Genomic DNA, 18,968 nt, shown 5'->3' on the forward strand with positions numbered 1-18,968 from the left:
AGAGAGAGAGGAAGCCATATTCAGCTGTACAATAAACCGTGGAATACTAACTGATGTACAAATAGAGAGCATTGTTTACAATCAATAATGCAAATGGAAGCTTTCTACTTGGTAATTAATACCATGATTAAAATCAATACCCATGAGTCTTATGGCCACATCCCTTCACCACCAATCCCTGATTTTATAAGTATGTTTTAAATTTTAAAAGCCTATTAAACCATATTTTTTCTTTTTTTAAAAAAAGATGAACACATTAGGAAATACTCCACAGGAACCAACACTTTGCATCTATTTTCTACATTAACATTTTTCAAGATGTCTGCTTAGCTCTCATGAATACATTGTGCCTAAACAGCAAGTGAAGGTGTACTGTTGGTTAATATGAACTCGCTACTCACTGTTCTTTCATTGCATGCCTTCTAATAAAGTGCATTTTGCTAAACAAATGTACATGATTCTTGTAGACAGTGATACTGCATCCATTCCAACAAAATGCATGTGCAGCAGCTCAGTCTATATAAGCATTTTTTTGTTTTTGTCTTTGAATGCTGAAACCCTTTTTGGAAGGAATGGAGGTGCCTGAATCTGATTTTACCCCCTCACTTCTCCCAAACTGATCAGCACAGGATTCTGGATATTATAGAATCATAGAATTGGAAGAGGCCACAAGGGCCATCCAGTCCAACCCCCTGCCAAGCAGGAAACACCATCAAAGCATTCTTGACAGATGGCTGTCAAGCCTCCGCTTAAAGACCTCCAAACCTTCTCTTCTCCAGGCTAAACATACCCAGCTCCCTAAGCCGTTTCTCATAAGGCATCGTTTCCAGGCCTTTGACCATTTTGGTTGTCCTCTTCTGGACACGGCATGTCAGTATCCTTCTTGAACTGTGGTGCCCAGAACTGGACACAGTATTCCAGGTGAGGTCTGACCAGAGCGGAATACAGTGGTACTATTACTTCCCTTGATCTAGATGCTATACTCCTATTGCCAGTGGAAATTTCTTAAGCCAAGGTTTGAAGTTGGTTTAAGTTCCTGGATTGTACTGAAACTGGCAATTATAGTTTTCCAGTTAAGACTAAATGGGAAACCTTGGTTATGATGTAGACTTCCTTGTTGAAATTGCAGCTCACCGCCTAAGAAGGTCTGAGTGGGCTGCATGTGTGAGCAAAAGGCTTGTGCATATCTTGCATTAATGAGCAAGCATAGGCCCACCACGTGGCTCAAGGTTTCATGCAGCTGAAGCCATCCTGGGGAGAGTGGCTCTGTAAGCCCCTGCTAAATAAATGCAAGTGGTCCTGTGATAGGGTCTCATCCAGTATTGAATCCATCTGCCTGATAAAGCCCAGCTAGCTGCAGCCAAACAACTGGGAAGTTCGTGCCAGAAGATAATCAGCCTACCATCTATTTTCAAAACTTGCTTTTATAAACATTTCAGATATGTGGCCCCAATACGTCTAGGCAGAAGGAAAAAATAGCTCGACTTCAAAACAGGAAGAAGATAAATTACAATATTACATCAGAATATCTGAGCAAAAGTGAAGGTCATTAATGCTGCAATTTATGCTATCCGGACAGCTCTTAAAAGATGCATAAATAGCATTTTAAAATTTTCACTTCTTAATAATGTACATGGTTATATAAATGACTGCTATATATAAATATATATAGCACCCTCCCCATTACCCGTTGCAAACAATAACTTGTTCTGCATTTTCAAAATCAAGCAGTCCTGCCATACTAAAAAGTGATAGTGTTCAGTTAGCTCAGGAACTTCTCTAGTGCAAGATATGCACCTTTCAAACAGAGCTCCCTTTGTCATCGGAACAGTTTTAAGGGGATGTGGAGGTATGCAGGTGGCAGGGGAATCAAAGCTTGCCTCCTTGCCCTGTTATGCCAATGGATTTCTTTCAACAGCAAACAGAAAGAGCACTGGTTACTCCCAACAGTAAGGATTTCCAGGTTATTAAAATATTGGTAGAAGAAATGTACACTCTCACTCCTGTCCCCTCCCGCTTGTTTTGCTACAGAATGTTGTCATGGCTGCACACACAGCAACAATATTCTTCAAAAGACATCAGTTACTGTCAAGCTTTCATGAAATACCTAAAAAAACCAATAATGATTGACCTCATTCTTCAAGGGAACCTAAGAAACAGTCAAAACATCCTGAAGGGTGACGTCAAAAGTAAAATTTATACATTAATATGTCTGCCTTCAAACAGCCCTGCTTATTAACTAAAACCATAAAAGCAAGAAAACATTACGGAAAGAAAATGAGGGTATTGATTTTGTAATCATTCCTAACCATTATGCAAAGAAAAATAAGTACTTTTTTATTTATTTAGGCCATCGATTAATTACAGCAAGTGAAAGAAAATGGAAATGACATGAAACAAGGAAATAAATCCTATCACGGCCATCCACTTTAGGTAACAGTGGAGCCATTCATCAACAACATGGATACGGTAAGCCTTTCTTTAACCTTAGGAGAGCGGTGAAGAGAACAGGTTTCACCTTGTACCGCAGCCCTGTAAATAGTTTCAAAGCGCTGGCTTACACACTCCCATTCCAGTACTGCATATCAGCCTCTACCTGCCGGCTCCTTGCTTGTACCACAACAGCATTCTATTTTTGAGGAAGAAAGAGCATAGCGGAAGGCATGATAGCATCACAGCAGTCTGGACAGCCCAGGATAAACCAGTGCAAAGCTTTGCATTAGGCTAAAAAAGAATTCCACACAACCAGTCTTGGCCATCCTTCCTGACAGGAAATAGGACTAGTCTTGACAGTACCTCTTTCTTTCATATCAGAAGTACGCTCTGGCAAAATGCCAGAGAAACAGCAGCATGGGCTTTGCACTGCTTTGTCAGGCTGGCAAATACTAGGCCTGTAAAAACAGCCTGTGGGATGCAGGTGGCGCTGTGGGTTAAACCACAGAGCCTAGGGCTTGCTGATCAGAAGGTCTGCGGTTCGAATTCCTGCGACGGGGTGAGCTCCCGTTGCTCAGTCCCAGCTCCTGCCAACCTAGCAGTTCGAAAGCAAGTCAAAGTGCAAGTAGATAAATAGGTACTGCTCCAAGCGGGAAGGTAAACAGCGTCCATGCGCTGCTCTGGTTCGCCAGAAGCGGTTTTGTCATGCTGGCCACATGACCTGGAAGCTGTACGCCGGCTCCCTTGGCCAATAATGCAAGATGAGCGCTGCAACCCCAGAGTCGGTCACAACTGGACCTAATGGTCAGGGGTCCCTTTACCTTTACCTTAAAAGCAGCATAAATTACCTGTGGAAGGAGGGGAAGGCCACCATTCACTTGGTCAGCAAAGGAAAAGGCAAAACTTCTCTTTGTCCCAAGTAAGCAGCAAGATTTCAATACCTTCAAAGTATACACTTCAGGGATGCATGAAGTAAGCATGTTATACGGGAAAGTTTAGCAAATTGAACCATTTTTCTTTTTAGTCTGCTGATCCCCCACTGTTGTGGGGACTGCCTCCAAGGCAGGCTGGACTGAAAGCCACAAGTTTCAAAACATTATAGATCAACTGTTATCCAACCGCAGGCATATTTCTAGGGACCCTTTGCATTTTAAGCAAAATGTGTGAAGGTCATCCTTTTAATTACTATGATGCCAATACTCCAAAATCACATGTAATTTTCAAATAAGAGATGCACTCTGCCGAAGTATGAAATCCTGCAATGGGTACTAAAAATCCCAGCTCAACTTCTAACAAGCAGCTTACATGACTATGCTCCATTGGATAAAAATGTTGGGAGAAGCGTAGAGGAAAAGGTCACAAGTACAATAATGTGCCTCCTTTAGCTCTGAAGGCTTATGGCATAGCATTTCAGTTTTCCATCTGCCATTGGAATCTATTGAAAACCAGTTGACAGATGTCCTTTTACCACCTACTGGGCATCGTGTAACCAAAATTAAGCACTTGTGCTTTTCTAAGTGAAATCAGAGAGCCCAAAGTGCTAAACATTTGCTGGATGATGCCCAAAAGCTAATGCTAGAAAGAGTCCACATCAAACATTCTGCATTATTGTATAATTAGTACAATAAGGAGAGAGGTATGTAGAAAAAAAGGACTGTATGACCTGAATCAGAGAGAAATAGATTTAAATTCCTGTTCAGTGGGTTGTCTTGGTTACATCTCTGCCTCTTAGACTAGCTTGTAGCGCCTCACAAATAGTTGGGGATCAAATGTACCCCCCAATATTATACTTTTATGTGGCTCACTCCTTAACTTCATGTTCCCAATATCCCACCATAAATTACCATGTAGCAATCCAGCCCCAGCACCTCAAATCTCGAGGAAAATCTAGATTTACTCTTACAGCATTTGAAAATCAGTTTTAGTCCTAGTGAAAGAGGAAACTCAAAAACTAGGCACACAAGATGCTAGGTGTCAAAGAAACTGTCCAAAATGTAGCTTGCTAGTTAATTCATGTCTACAAATACTTAACCCAGAACTTCTTATTGCCATGTCATGCAGCAAAGGAGCACAGAGGGGAACTTGTTTCTTTTCCCAACAGATAAATCCCTTAATATCTCGACCAACAGTATCAGGGGTCAACAGTATCCCACAGGTTTACAAAGCCTTTTTACAAACAAAATTAAATCTCCATGCCCCCACCTCCAGTTAGAACCTCCCTGTGAAAAACTATTTTATGTATGTTTTTGTAGTTGTTTATACTTTACATTGTGGGATGTTGCTGACCCCAATTTCTTATCAACTATGGTGTATTGCTGGAAAAAAGAAAATTCTCAATGAAGGCATAATTCTTTAACTTGTCATGCTTCATACCTACCCTTGAAATAATTTAATTCTCTGATTTTTGTAGCATGCATTTGACACACAGACACCTGCATCCAGACTGAATAAAGATTATGTATTGACATAGGGTTAAGGCAGATTACATTATCAAGTTTTCAACTAAAGAAAACTGATCTTGGATTTGATGTTCTACCGCCTTTGCCACCCCACCCAATAAAAGCAAGCAGTTGTCTTTTTTTCTACTTGTGCCATGCTGTAAAGTGTTAGAACATGTGAGAACATTATGGCTTGAATCCAGAGAAGTTCGAAGAAAGCTTGGCCTGCACAATGGGGACTTCTTGGCCTTTCTTCCCCACTGCAACCTTCTGTGCCTGCAAAAAATCCACTGTTGAGTGCTGACAGTGAGAGATGTGGGGTGGAGTGGCAGTGGAATGGGGGTGGGGGGTGCTCAGTGATGTGCAGCTTGTCCAAAACAATCATTGATCCAACCTGATATCAATATTAAACCACACACAAAAATTGAATTTATCTTTTTCTTTCAAACACGCCCGATTCAATATTGATACAATGGAACAAAAGTTTGTATACATGTTCCATAGCACACCACAAAAGTTAAGTTTTCCTCACCTCATCCAAATCGTTAATGTAAACTGGTTTTTCCTCCAAACCAATAGGCATTGGTTCAGTGTGAGGGATCTTTACTTCTTCATACATTTTGTTATTTTCTCTCTCAATACCTTCTGGCAGAAGCATCTGTGAAAATTAAGCAGGAGAAAAGAAAGGGGGGAAACAACTTAAATCAATTAGCTGAATACATAATGTTTTGAAACCTCTCCACAAATGGGTAAAAATCAGTTTGGAGAGAGTCCGGAAATAACACAGCTAGTAGCAAAAAGCATAAAGTAGCAAAAACTAAGCAAAACAAGTTCCTGGAATTCCATGGGAAAAAATCAGTCTCATCTCCACTACAGATTTTTGTGGACTTTAGGGGATTATTTTGGGGTTCTCCAAATAAACAACAACAACAACAACTCAGTTTTACATGAAGGTTTCAAAGTAAGCCTTCTAGAGGAAAGAGAGAGATCAAAAATCTATATAGAACATCAATTAAATCTTTCTGGAAATCAAGGTAAAATTGAATCTGTATGCAGTTATTTATTTCATTGCTTCAATTATATTAACTCTAGAGAAAGCCTTCTGCTTGTGATTTGATTTTATCTTGATTATTTCAAATTTCCAAGTGGTAAAAATGTGTAAGCAGACCAGAAATTGAGTAAGTGGTTTGGAGAAAGTCATACTGATGATCACAAAAATGTGCATCCGCAAGGTATTTTGTTTCTTGCTGTTTATTTCATGAAATGTATAAACCTCTTGATTGTAAAAAAAAAAAAATCAAAGCGGTTGCAATACGTGTTTTAAACACTTGCATTTTGGGTGGTAGTGACCAGTTAAGTTAACCAGATTTATTAATTCTGTTAGGAAAAGAGCTTGAACTACAAAAATTTCATACTACTTAATTCAAGCTACTGGTGGACATGTTCTGTGCCACAAAGTCAAAGGTACAGGATCAGTAACCATATTTCATTAAACTGACCACTACTTTAAATATATTGCCACGAGCTTATTTATTTACAGAAAAGTCTATTTCAAAGCACAAAGTGCTAGATCACCTGCATGTCCTATTTCATAGTATCTTCTCTTAGATGGTGCTGAAAGAGGAATTCAGGAAGGAAAAGGCCACCACTGATTACTAACCATGATGGCTTTGTTCTATCACCACTGGGCTGAACTGTTGTGCTCAGATCCTGCTTACGGGCTTCCCAGAGGCATCTGGTTTGCCACTGTGATAACAGGATGCTGGGCTACATGGGCCACTGATCTGATCCAGCTGGGCTGCTCTTGAACTGTTTTGTGTTCTCTCTCTCCCTCTCTCTTTCAAACCACATTTGGAGGCATGCTGTAGGTTTCACACTCCCTCATATCCTTCTCTCTCCTCCCCCACAGCTTTCCCCCTGCTCCCCATTGTAATTTTATGGCCAACCAATTTTCTCTACCAACCTTTTAAGCAAGGTTTGCAGATGTGTTTTCGAACTCTACCTAAAAGCCATTCACACCTGTATTGATGGTATGGCATGAAATCACATACGAGATCAAAGGAGAGAAAGTGTGGGCATGGGACACTTGCCCGATCTCTTACCCATGGCTAGGAGGTAGAGAACAGCACTTGTTTCGATTTCTAATTAACATGGAGCTCTAAATCCAAAGGCTGGATTTGGAGGACGAATGCATTCTGCTCTGTTTCAGCTGGGAAGACTTGAAATGCTGTAACCTGACAAGTCACCAAAACCAGCTCCACTCGGACTTCCGGTCTGCCGCCATTTGCCGCCAGCGGGGTTTGCTTCGGTTCCCGAGGCACCCATCGCCACCGAGGAGGGGGGGGTTGCGTGGGCGCCGCGCCCCCCCGGAGAACCCCCAGATTGTGCGTTCTGGGGCCATGGGAAACCCAGCGGTGCTCCAAACAGCCTGATGCACGGTCCGGAAAGCTCTTTTTTTAGAGCCCCGAGAGCCGGTTGCGTATGGCGGAGCCTTGGGTCCTTTGCTACCTCGGCGGTGAGAAGCTCCGAGCTGGAGACGGAGGAGCGACAGATACCTCCAAAAACTAGATCTGGACTGTAAGTAAGAAATTTATTGATTGGAAAAAGAATTCGGACCTGGGAGGGGAATCTAAAAGAAACGGAGGTCGTTCCCCCCCCACACCGGGAAGGCTATGCTACAGCGAACACCCCCGCAGCCGCTAAAAGCGAAGAGGTGTGGATCCTTCTAAAAAATTGAACTTGCAATCCCCCCCTTAGGTGGCAGAACCAAGGGGGAGGGAAAAGTATTATTTTGGACAATCTGCAAAATTTATAATTGAAATAATAAGCCCCCTCTGAAACCCAGGGGCAGGAGCCTGAAATCACGACCAGCCGGTAAATATAAGGACTTATAAAGAGAAAGTACTGTTAATTGTTGAATTTAAGATACCACATCGAAATTGATTTGGAAAGAAGATGATTTTTGAATAATTTTGGATTAAACAAAGAAATTAGCCTATGTAATACAGCACCACCTCTGGTGGATTGAGAGACATTTCCCACGGTAATACGAGACGACAAAGAAGGCAGCCAGCCAAAATAACCATGACGCAAATAGAGGAAGTTTGTCTACAGGACATTCTGGATTTTATTCGAGAAATGTCAGAAGAAATACGTTATGGCAAAAGAATTTTCCAGTCCCCAGAGGAAGACCAACAACAGTTACCTCCTACGGAAGTTCTGGAATTGGAAGAAGAAAGAAAATCAACACAACAGATTGAGAATAAGGAGCAACAGACTGAGAAATCAACGCAACCTGTGAGAGAGGAAACGTTGAATAACCACCTGACATCAGAAGAATATGCTCAAGAGAGACCTGAGGACTTGGTCCGCTCTGTGAGAGAGGGGGACCAGACCCCAGAAAAGGACAGCCAAAATGTCGTAGGAGGGAAAATTTTGGTTTGTACCCCCCCAGTGAGAGAGAGGGGGTGCAAGCCAGAAGAGAGACTGGAAACTATAGGGGACAGTGAAAATGAGGACAAGAGTGAGAGACTGGATGAAATGTTAAAACAACAGAATGGGAGGAAGGAAGATCAGGGTGGTCTGGAATGGTTAAGAGAGGGTGTGGGGTAAGAAAGGTGCATAAATAGATTAAATGGATGGATAAAAGGTTTGAATTTGGATAGTATAAGGATGCTGGTCGGGGAATAAGGGAAACTGCTACCAGGGGAGGGGAGGGGGTGGGAAGTGAGATAAATAAGAGAAGGGGTATATTAGAATTCGAAAGTAGGAAGGGGTATTTCTTTTTAGGGGGAAACTAGAGGCTAAGGGAAATTTAAAGAAATAGTTAAAAAATAAGATATTGTGAGAAATATATTATTTTGTATAATATGAAAGCTGTAAAGATAAGATATGAAATGGACCCGGGTAGGGAGGGACGGGGAAGCCTTTTTTCTTTCTCTTTTTTTGTGCTTGTTTTTTTTTATATATATCTTTTTTCTTTTCTTTTTTCTTTTTGGATTTTTGTGCCTGTTAAAAAACCTCAATAAAAATATATTAAAACAAAAAACAAAACCAGCTCCACTCAGGAACAACTTTAATTCACAACCATAATGTGACAGCTTGTAGCAATGTCTTTAACTGCTGGGTGGTCCATTATATATATAATCCCACCAATAGTCCTTAAAAAGATTGTTACACTTTCAATATTCGAAGAAAAACAGTTGAGTATGGCAGAGGCTGCCAAGACCTCAAAACCACTTTAGTGGAACTAATGGCAATGAATTCAGCAGGATCTCTCTGGAATAAGTGACTTCTGGCTGTCACCAAGATTACCAAACATGCAAGTGCTCATTGAGTAGGGGGAAATATTATTAAATCAACGTGAAGACAAATTATTGCCTCCTTTGAGCAGAAAATGTGTTTCTTTTTAATATACAAATGGTTTCAAACAAGTTTTGCACTCCTTCAAATGCAGAATTTAGAAACAAACACCAAAAGCATACCTTCGATCCTCCAATAAATGCTGAGGTTCTCCTAGCTTCAGCTTGAGAGTCGTAAACGTGAGGGTAATGAATTTTTTCAAATTCTGTGTCTCGCTGTCTGCCTAGCACTGGCACTGTGCGGGCATTCAAAAGCGCTTGTTCTCTGTAATCACAAAATAAACCACATTATAATCAAAAGGTTATATTATGCAAACTCAGCAAAACATTTACGTGTATCACAGTTGTTAGAAACACCTTTTACTTGAGCAAACCTGTATTATAAAATGAATGAACCTCCTATTGAAATACACAGGAACTAAGAAATTTCTCTCAGTTGCTTTTTAATTCAGTAAACCTATCAATATAGAATAACTTTTCACAGCCTGTTTGGGAGTTGCTTTTTTAATTATCTACTTGTTTTCCATCTTTTCTTTTTCTTTTTAAGTAGGTATAAAGCCTGAAGTTTCAATTAAATTTGGCTTTCTACAAAGGAGACTAACACCCAAATCTGACTGCTTAGGCGAATTCACATGGAACCTTCCTCCCACCATGCAAATTCAGCTTCAAAATAAATATTCAAAAGAGAACAAATGTGACCTGAAACAAAATGTTACAGTATGTAGGACTAGCATCCATTCATGCCCTTCTGCAGGATACACCATTCCATTTCCCCGCTGGTTTTTTGTCCCTCCCACATCAGCCAGCATTCCATGCTGATTGGTAATTCACTCCTGGTATACCAGACGAAGGCACAATAGTTCCCAATAGCATTTTTTTGAATGTTGGCCCTCACAAATCACAAAAAAAGAAGTCGGGGAGACTGCAAGAAGCTTGGGCCAATTCATGCACTGAGCAGCTTTTATAGATGGGGAAGAAGATTGACAATAAAACTTTACAGTGGAGAAAGATGGAGTCCTATCACTCATGTAGCAGCCAAGCTAAAATTTGTAGTACTATTACTTGCACCAAAATACTGATAAGTAAAAAGTAAGCAAAATGTAATATGCTAAACCCAACACTGTGCAAGGAGAGGAGTTGGGTGGAAAAAAAGATTGTAAAATGCTGGTCAAACCAGGAGCACTCTCTCTTCAGGAAGTACTGTAAATAATGAATGGTGCTCGTCTTAATTAAGGTGGTGACCAAAGGGTGAATAGCCCAGAAATTTTCACTGGACGGGTACATACAGTGTTGGAAAAAAGGTTGAAGGGGCAAGGGAAGTAGAAAAAACAATGGAAAGAAGAAAAAGCTTTTGGCTTTATTATTACACACCTTACTGTTCCCTGACAAGTCTCTAATTGTAGCCCAACCATCATTCCCTCACTTCCTCCACTGTATTTCCTCATCTTCTCTCACTACCTCATCTTTCTTGTACACTTTATATTCTTCACTTGTACAGAGTAAAGGACATAGCCTGCCCATTAAAGGACATGCCCCACTTGCTTTCTGCCAGGCAACATCTTTTAAAGAGGGGAGGAGGTTCTTCCTTCAACAAAGAAAAAGGAGCCGGCAAGGGTAACTGTGGACTGGAGGGAAGCTGAGGTGATTTTCAAGCCAAGAGGCAGGCCTAGATTAAACAAGGAAGAGAGTGCAGCTCTGTTCTGACAGCCAGCTAGCGTCTCTCCCCAGCAAGCAAGAGTTTGTGGCCAAGGACAGTCCTCTGCCACCAGAGATATCCCCCAGCAGCATAGTGGTGCTAGCCCTAATGGGCTGGTTCCAACAAATATAGGGGCAAAGTAAGGGTCATTCCATCTCCCACTCCCTTCTGCACTGATGCAAGGTCTCTACTATCCATTCTTTCTTACCACTCTGCTTCCGCTAAGGTATCTGCCTAAATACATCCTATTTTAGAAATAAATATTGTTATCAAGCTTTCTGTACGCCCCACTCCCCATCCATAATACAACGGCAATGTGAAAAAGGACCAATCTAATGACGAGACAGCTGGTTTTAATACAATGAATATAGACCTTATATGTTTTAAACTAAATGCACAGTGCCCAAGAATGATAGGGTGCCTTTTGCATCTTTACCTCTAACCTGTGTGGGTTAGACTGTGGAGAATATAATTAGGCAGATCACTGCTCTTTTGTTTCATACCAAAAATAATCTGTAGTTGTAATAAAACATGCCCTGAAGGTCAGGTCTATCTAATCCCTGAAGGTGCACTAAGAGAGAACAAATGCTTACTGTACATTAAAAGTTAACAAGAACAGCGTTTTTCCACCGATGGCATTTATTACCTTTGACTGCGGAGCTCTTTGGGATCAAAGCACATTCCTCCATCGACAAAAACGTCTCCATCCTCCCCAGTTCGTTTTTCTCGCCGGGCATTCCGCTTTTCTTCACGACGATATAGTTTCATTAACTGCTTCTCTTGTTCAGACTGAATTGTTACTTGACAGCCATAGTTGGGCTTAGTGTTTTCTCCAGCAAGCTTCCTGCACTGTTCTGCAACATGGAAAAGGGTACAGCTATTTGTAGCATCATGCTGTCTGCAATGTGAATTCTTAGCAAAGTTATTAAATTTATAAGTAGCCTGGAACATTATTTTTTAAAGTTGGGGGGGGGAGCTTTCTTTTGAGATTTCCAAAATATTGTTAGGTTACTTGACACATTCTGAAACATTCAGTTCACCTCACATACTGGGAAATAATTAGCATTGGGGTAAGAAAGGAGGTGGATACAGTATAACCAGCTTGTCTTCCACAACACATTCAACCTCATTTGAATGACTGAATCTTAGCTTAATAAACTGAGATAAGAACAAGCCTTTTGGCTGCACACACAGCCCCTTCACTCCTTCATTTACGGAGTCATCAAACTAATCAGGAAGGTTTCCCATTCCTAGTTTAATCAAAACTAGGAAACTATGATTAGTAGCTTCAGAATAAACTAGGAAATTAATACAATTATGGTTTAATATCTTGGTTTGTTGTTGTTGTTGTTGTTACTATATATTGATTTATACCCCACCTTTTCCCTTCAAAGTGACTTAAAGCAGCAAAAAAATCAGAAAAAGCAATTATTAGATAAGAATTAAACATTAATAAATTTAAAATATCTTTATTAAAAACATACTGATAATTAAAAAAAAAAACCAGCATGGCACCACCCTTTTCATTAAAAGCAGTCAGTTCCCAGTAGCCCATTCCAAAACTTGCCAATGATAGTTTCTCTATTTCTTTCAAACTATTAAAACTATAGTTACAGGAAGACTTTCTAGTTTTCAGGCTCATGCAAGGGGAGAAGAGGCTTCATCATGTTTCAACCCATTAAGCTGAGATGCGATTGTGTGTACTCTCCCTCACAATGAAACTATATACCCTTAACTGTGGAGTTAATAATCCCACTAATAATTTAAAAAAAAATACACTAAGATAAGTTATTTTTGGATGTCTGCCATCCATACCCATGACCACCTCTTTCCCCTGTGTGAGTGGTGTTGTTAAGTGTTTAACTAAGAATTAAGCCATGCAACTAATAACACCCTGTGTGCTATTACTTTACCTTGCAGAGATTGCAGTTTATAGTCATTTGGTCCCGAGAAAGATCTCTCCACAATTGGTGATCTGTTCTGGAGGAGTTTCTCTATGAGTTCAAATCCCTCAGGTCCTAGCAGCTCAAACAACTAAAGAAATTGAAGGAAAAGCCATTGCTTTAGTATTATCAATTATTGGATGAAATATGCTTTACAGAATTGTACTTGTTCACAACTTCCAGGCACTAAGCTGTGATCAAGAATGCTATGAACAAGTGGAGCTCCCACGACCCATTATCACATATGCTGCTGCTATGTGTGGAGGATACTTCCACGGCTGCATTGAAGGATGCCCCCCAAGAGCTGGTTTTCAGGAGTGAAAGTTTCTGTCTGTTTACACAGTTTCAACACGCTATCAAGCAGCAAGCATGCAGATGGCGGCTGCTCTCAGCACTGACAAAACTGACTGCTTACGAGGGATATTATGCAGAATCCAATCCAAAAGATGATTCACACATGGCAGCCCAAGTTCACACTAGGTTTCTGATTAGTGCTGGGAGATGAGTCCAGATCAATCAAGGCATTAAAAAAAAAGACTTTCTTTTCAAAATATCAGTTCTGTTGGCAGAACAGTTGATCTGTAATGTATAAATGGCAATCCAGACTTAATGAGGACGACACACACAAACACACACACACACTTCTTTTCAGTACAGATAAAAGCATAAGGCCAGATTCAGAGTTGCACTCCATTTACTACACATTCCTGCAGGTAAAGAGTGGGGAATTTTTCACCAATCCCGCCAACCCACCGCCACAAATGTTCTGCAGAGGATTGACAAAACCACCAGAAAGCTGTAGAAGGTGGAACAGGGGGAAGGTAGGGAGGGAACCAGTGAAAATCACCTCCCTTTTCTGACCACAGGAGCACTCAACAAGCAGAGCAGGAGTCTTTGTAGAATGGAAATTTCACTGGCAAATGGAAGCAGACCTTTGCAGAGGGCGATTGTGATGTCCGGATATAACACATCAGCTTCCACATAAAAATTACAAAATGCCTGGAGACTAGTAGGAAATGCCCCACCCCCACCATGCACATGTCCCATAGGGTCAGCCAACAACCCCTCTCAGTTAAATCAGGCTATTCATATGGAAGTACATAGTGGTAATAGATCCCTGTTAACTAGTCGACTGATCTGAGGGAAAGTTCAGTCAGTAGAGCACGAGACTCTATCCCAGGGTTGTGGGTTTGAACCCAACATTGGGGAAAATATTTCTACACGGCAGTGATTTGGACTACATTATCCTCGCGGTCTTTTCCAACTCTACAATTTTATGATTCTACTTATAGATTTTACTTATAAGCTGAGGGTTGCCAAACATATATATTTTGCACATTCATACTTAATATGTTAAATTTACACCTAAAAAAGGAAACATAAAAGTTTCCTTTACCTTTTTCATTACTGACACTGCCTTTTCATACATAAAAGGACACATATGGATCAGACTTTCACAAATGAAGTGATTGTTTCAATACTGCAAAGTTGCCACAGCCTTCCCTCCTTTCACACAAACAGAGGCATGGAAATCCTTTGTGCAACATGTCAGAAAATGTATGATTAACATTAATTAAGATTGTTAAGCTGCGATACTCCACTATCAAAACGCCAATGAATCACAGTAATCTCGTGAACTACGCATTTCAAAATGAAGCAACCCTCCCAGTAAAGCTGTAATTATTAATAGTACCATGACACTATTTTGATAAGTTTAGAATGAAGTGACATAGGTAGAATCCTTTTCAGAAACAAGAGAAATTATTGCCTTTATAGTGCATTGCCTTTATACTGAACACCATTGGATATTATTCCTTCCATGGCATATGAAAATCACCTTCCTGGCCATAGGCAGATGTCTAGATCAGGAACAGCCAATTCAGCAGCCACCATATGCTATTTAGACTTCCAACTTCCATCTGCCCTAGCCAGTGTGACCAAGTGCCAAATGTAACATCTGGAGGGTGCTACATTGGCTATCCCTCGTCTAGAGCAATTGTATTTGATATAAGAAAATATATCAGGATCCAAAGCACAGCATGCTCAAAAAATCTTTTGAGCTTTTATTTTTCAAACAGCAACTAGCACACCATGCTGGCAAGCCACTTTTGAGACGCTGGGGGCTTTAAAAAGCAGCTTCTCATCATATGGCAGGAAAGTCTGCTGGGGAAAAAAAGGCAAGAAAAAGTGTACCTAAAGCAGATCTTTGGATCTCAGCCACTGTATTTGCATCCATTTTCATCAGTTCTAGCAAACCACTAAAAAACTGAAATTCCCAACCCCATTTGCTACTAAGTAACTTGTGGAGATCTGCCAGTTGATATAGGTCTATATGGCCCCTTGTGAGATGGGCAGGTGTGGTGGAATGCTACATGAGGAAGATAACACAAAAAGGGTCCAGAGTAAGTGGTGCATGTCCAGACCCAGTCATATGTGCCAAAAGATTTCTATGAACGACTGAACCTGTAAGCATAGCAACTGTAAAAGGTATGTCCTACTAGAAGCTTTAGATTACATGACACATGTCCGCATCCTACGCTGTCATTTCCAACCTGTTTGTGTAAGGTTGTTTGAACTGCAAGATGATCACATGCTCCTTAGACATATGAGATGTTTGGACCCCTGTCAACCTTGCCAGCAGATATAACATACCATAGCTGTACTTGTGACACTGTGCAAAACTGACCACCCCCATTAGATCTCCCACGTGTCTTCAACACATGAATGAAAATACCAAAAGGAGACACTTCAAGTCTGAGGGGGAAAGCTCTACTTCTTTTTGGTCCATCACAAGTCAACAATGAAACTGCAGTCAAGAGTAGCTCTGTGAAAGATTGCGATTATGTTGAACTATGTCATTACTGATATCAAAACACTCCAGTTCAACAGAGCATGTGCACCAAAACTGAGGTAAAATGGATAAAACCAAACACAGCCTTCATTGCACAGATTATTAATAGGTACTTTTTCCTCCATAAAAACAAAACAAAACTCAGTTTCGCTATTAATATTAACTGTTGGGGACTTACATATATAGGTAATCAACTTTAAAAAATCTTCTACTTATTTTTGCAAAAAAATTGTCAGTTTTCAAGACCCTAATTTTAGTGTCAGTTTTGTTATAAACGCCACTACCACCATTTCAGAAGAAACCAATTGATTATATAGTGGATCAGAAGCTTTGCTCATGGTAGGACAAAAAGCAGCTGCGATAAAAATGCTCCAAGTAAACCTTTGGTTCCGTTTCAACTAGGAAGAAAGGCAGCAGCTGGAAGGCATTTGGGAACATTGCATGTTGATTCATCTAGAGGGAGAGAAAGGGCACCAGCTAATATCTAGAAACTAAGCTTTGGATCCTATTGGAGAGCAGCTTGCCAGCAGGGAGCAGAGGTGGGCTGCAGAGTAAGATTTGGAAGCATCTGCTTTGGGACAATTAAAACCCAATTTCCCCACTGTTATAAACAACAGCGCATGCTAGATTTTCAAACATTTTCCTGATATTAGAAAAAAACCTATACATAGGCATGTACTAAAACAATATGTGTTCTATGAATTGTAAATAAATGACACATTCCTACCAGCATACATTTCTTTACTTGATAATGTTGATCTACATTAAACCCAATTCTAGAAGCTTAGAATGCTAAATGTAAATTATAAAGCAGATTAAAAGTAGATTAAAGTAAAAAACAGCCATGGAGCATTGAAACTCCTTCTGAGTTTTGCCAATCTCTCTGTGCTCTTTATGAACCCGCCCCCGGCAACAGACTCTAACCTACATTTCTTCCTGGCCTTGCCTGCTAGCTCTCATGGTTAATCAAACTAAAATGTGTGATCTCTTCCTGAAATGAAAAGGCAAGCAGACATCGTTAAATGCCCATTGGGCTGTTATGTCTTGAACTTAGCCCAATTAGGCTCAAAAGAAAGGTATGTAATATGGAGAATCTATCAATACCCAAACTTCCCGATAGAAAGTCTAGCTCAGCCTTGCCCAACCTGGTGGCCTCAAGGTGTTCTGGACTACTACCGGTATCAGCAAATGGCAATTGTAGTCCAAAACATTTGGAAATAGCTCCATCATTCTCCACCTAAATTAGCCAACTGGCAACAAACACTGCCATAACCACACTAGATCCTACTGATGGGCATGATCTCCTTGTAGCTATGCAGTAAAACACACACTGAGTACACAATGTATTTCTGTCTATTCCTAGGCATTCATTAGCACCCCATCTTTACTGTACAGTGGCCTGACTATTTAGCTATTTTTACTTACTGAGAATGTCCTCAATAGCATTATTGTACTGAGTTTCATAGGGTAAGCTTTCTTAAGACAATGAAAACGTACCCTATGAAATCAAAAGACAGGGTACCAGAAGCCCAATACTCCAGCTACCAGTAACAGGACTATAAATTACTATGATGATTTTGCCCTGTGTTTTTCTTTAAAAAAACACCACATTATGTAAATATCACTGCCGTGAATCTGTATTTGAGTTTTCAATCTTCCCTATCCTTGATGGTGTGATGAAAGAACAGAAAAAAAGAAAACAAAAGCATTTAAAACTCTTGAAACAGATTGAGTTGGCTGCAAAGTAAGTGAGTCATGACGAAGCATGACTAACGTGTTCTCGATCCAAACCACAGTTCCAATTAAGAACTCATCAACTTAATGAGATTAGTAGAGAATACCCCCAATAAAGCATGAATCTTTATTAAGCATGAATCTCTTAAGAATCTTCTTATCACATCTATTCAATGGGCCACGATTCCTCCCATCTGCAACAGGAAAATAAAGAAAGTGACCTAACAGAGTTCTTGTAAACAGCAATGGGATACTCTACACCAGGCATCCCCAAACTGTGGCCCTCCAGATGTTTTCACCTACAACTCCCATGATCCCTAGCTAACAGGACCAGTGGTCGGGGAAGATGGGAATTGTAGTCCAAAACATCTGGAAGGCCAAAGTTTGGGGATGCCTGCTCTACACCAACACACTATATCCAATTGTCAGCAGCACTTCTTGAATTAACATTCTTCCCCTATTCCCAAAAAGTCCCACCCCAACAAATAAATCTATCTGCAGTAAAATCAGTGCACTATTTAGGAAGTAATTCGGAAGATATTTATCCATGAAGATGTTCTGGTTCTTCAGTTTATGTGAAAAACAGAGTAATGTATTGCAACAAGGCAAGGAAACTTAAAATAATTCAATTTCTTCCCTTTAGTGCTGAATATACAAAATAGCCTATAGATCTCATTTGTGCCTGTGAAACACACTTTTAAGCTTAAAATGTCAAAGAACCACAAAGCAGCTCAAACACTCCCAAGAAAATAATAATAATAATAATAATAATAATAATAATACCTGAAACTATTAAGAGAGGCACCAATACAAACAAAAACGGAGAAATCACATGTAGATATAGCCCACTATTTTTAAAGTGGACATTAGTTACATTGAACCAAAGCAGTTGGAGCACTAGTTCCCAATTTTTTGGGGGGACACTGCCCAATGAGCCCCATAAACTCATCCCCAGCGCTCTTTACCCTCCTCAGTAAAAAGCATTACTCAAATTAGCAGTTTGCATGACCCACCAAGAAATATAATAACACAATAATATTCAAAACAGTAACAATTAATTGTGCATTTATTCAAAATTCAATTTGAACTAAATCATGCTCTGCATAGACCCACTAAAACAAACAAACTTAACTTGTCCACTGATTTCAGCATGCCTATTTCTGAGTTAGCCAGATATAACCCAACATATACAATTTTACGAAAAGGGCTAGGTACCAAAATCTTATAAAGTTTGCCATGTTTATATACAGTTCTTGTTAGCTGAAGGTGCAATTTCTATGGTTAATTTCAATAACAAATGAGATTCTGGGATACTAAAAGAGCATGTGACCCCAAATATGCCAGATATATAAAGCTAAATAAATAAATAAATAAATAAAACTAACACTCTTATAGCTCAATAATTTCAGTGGAAAATGAGTATACTGTACTCAATTTTGGGCAGGACAGAAGCCTGTTTCGTTTATTGTTTATACTATATATATTATACTATATTTACTGTGGTGGTACAAG

At 40.0% G+C, this 18,968-nt stretch overlaps 1 protein-coding gene across 2 annotated transcripts in view; it reads right to left on the reverse strand.

Moving 5' to 3' along the window:
- Positions 1 to 18,968, reverse strand: part of ASCC3 (activating signal cointegrator 1 complex subunit 3) — a 202,937-nt gene that overhangs the window by 169,799 nt on the left and 14,170 nt on the right. For both annotated transcript variants that reach the window (XM_035109325.3, XM_088665994.1), the window contains 4 exons: positions 12,842 to 12,962; positions 11,575 to 11,782; positions 9,356 to 9,497; positions 5,404 to 5,529 (listed from right to left, as the gene is read on the reverse strand). In XM_035109325.3, the coding sequence (XP_034965216.2) occupies positions 5,404 to 5,529; positions 9,356 to 9,497; positions 11,575 to 11,782; positions 12,842 to 12,962 (597 nt within the window). The remainder of the gene's footprint in view (positions 1 to 5,403; positions 5,530 to 9,355; positions 9,498 to 11,574; positions 11,783 to 12,841; positions 12,963 to 18,968) is intronic.

This window comes from Zootoca vivipara, chromosome 3 (genome assembly GCF_965207765.1).
Source record: "Zootoca vivipara chromosome 3, rZooViv2.hap1.1, whole genome shotgun sequence".
NCBI classification, from domain to species: domain Eukaryota; kingdom Metazoa; phylum Chordata; class Lepidosauria; order Squamata; family Lacertidae; genus Zootoca; species Zootoca vivipara.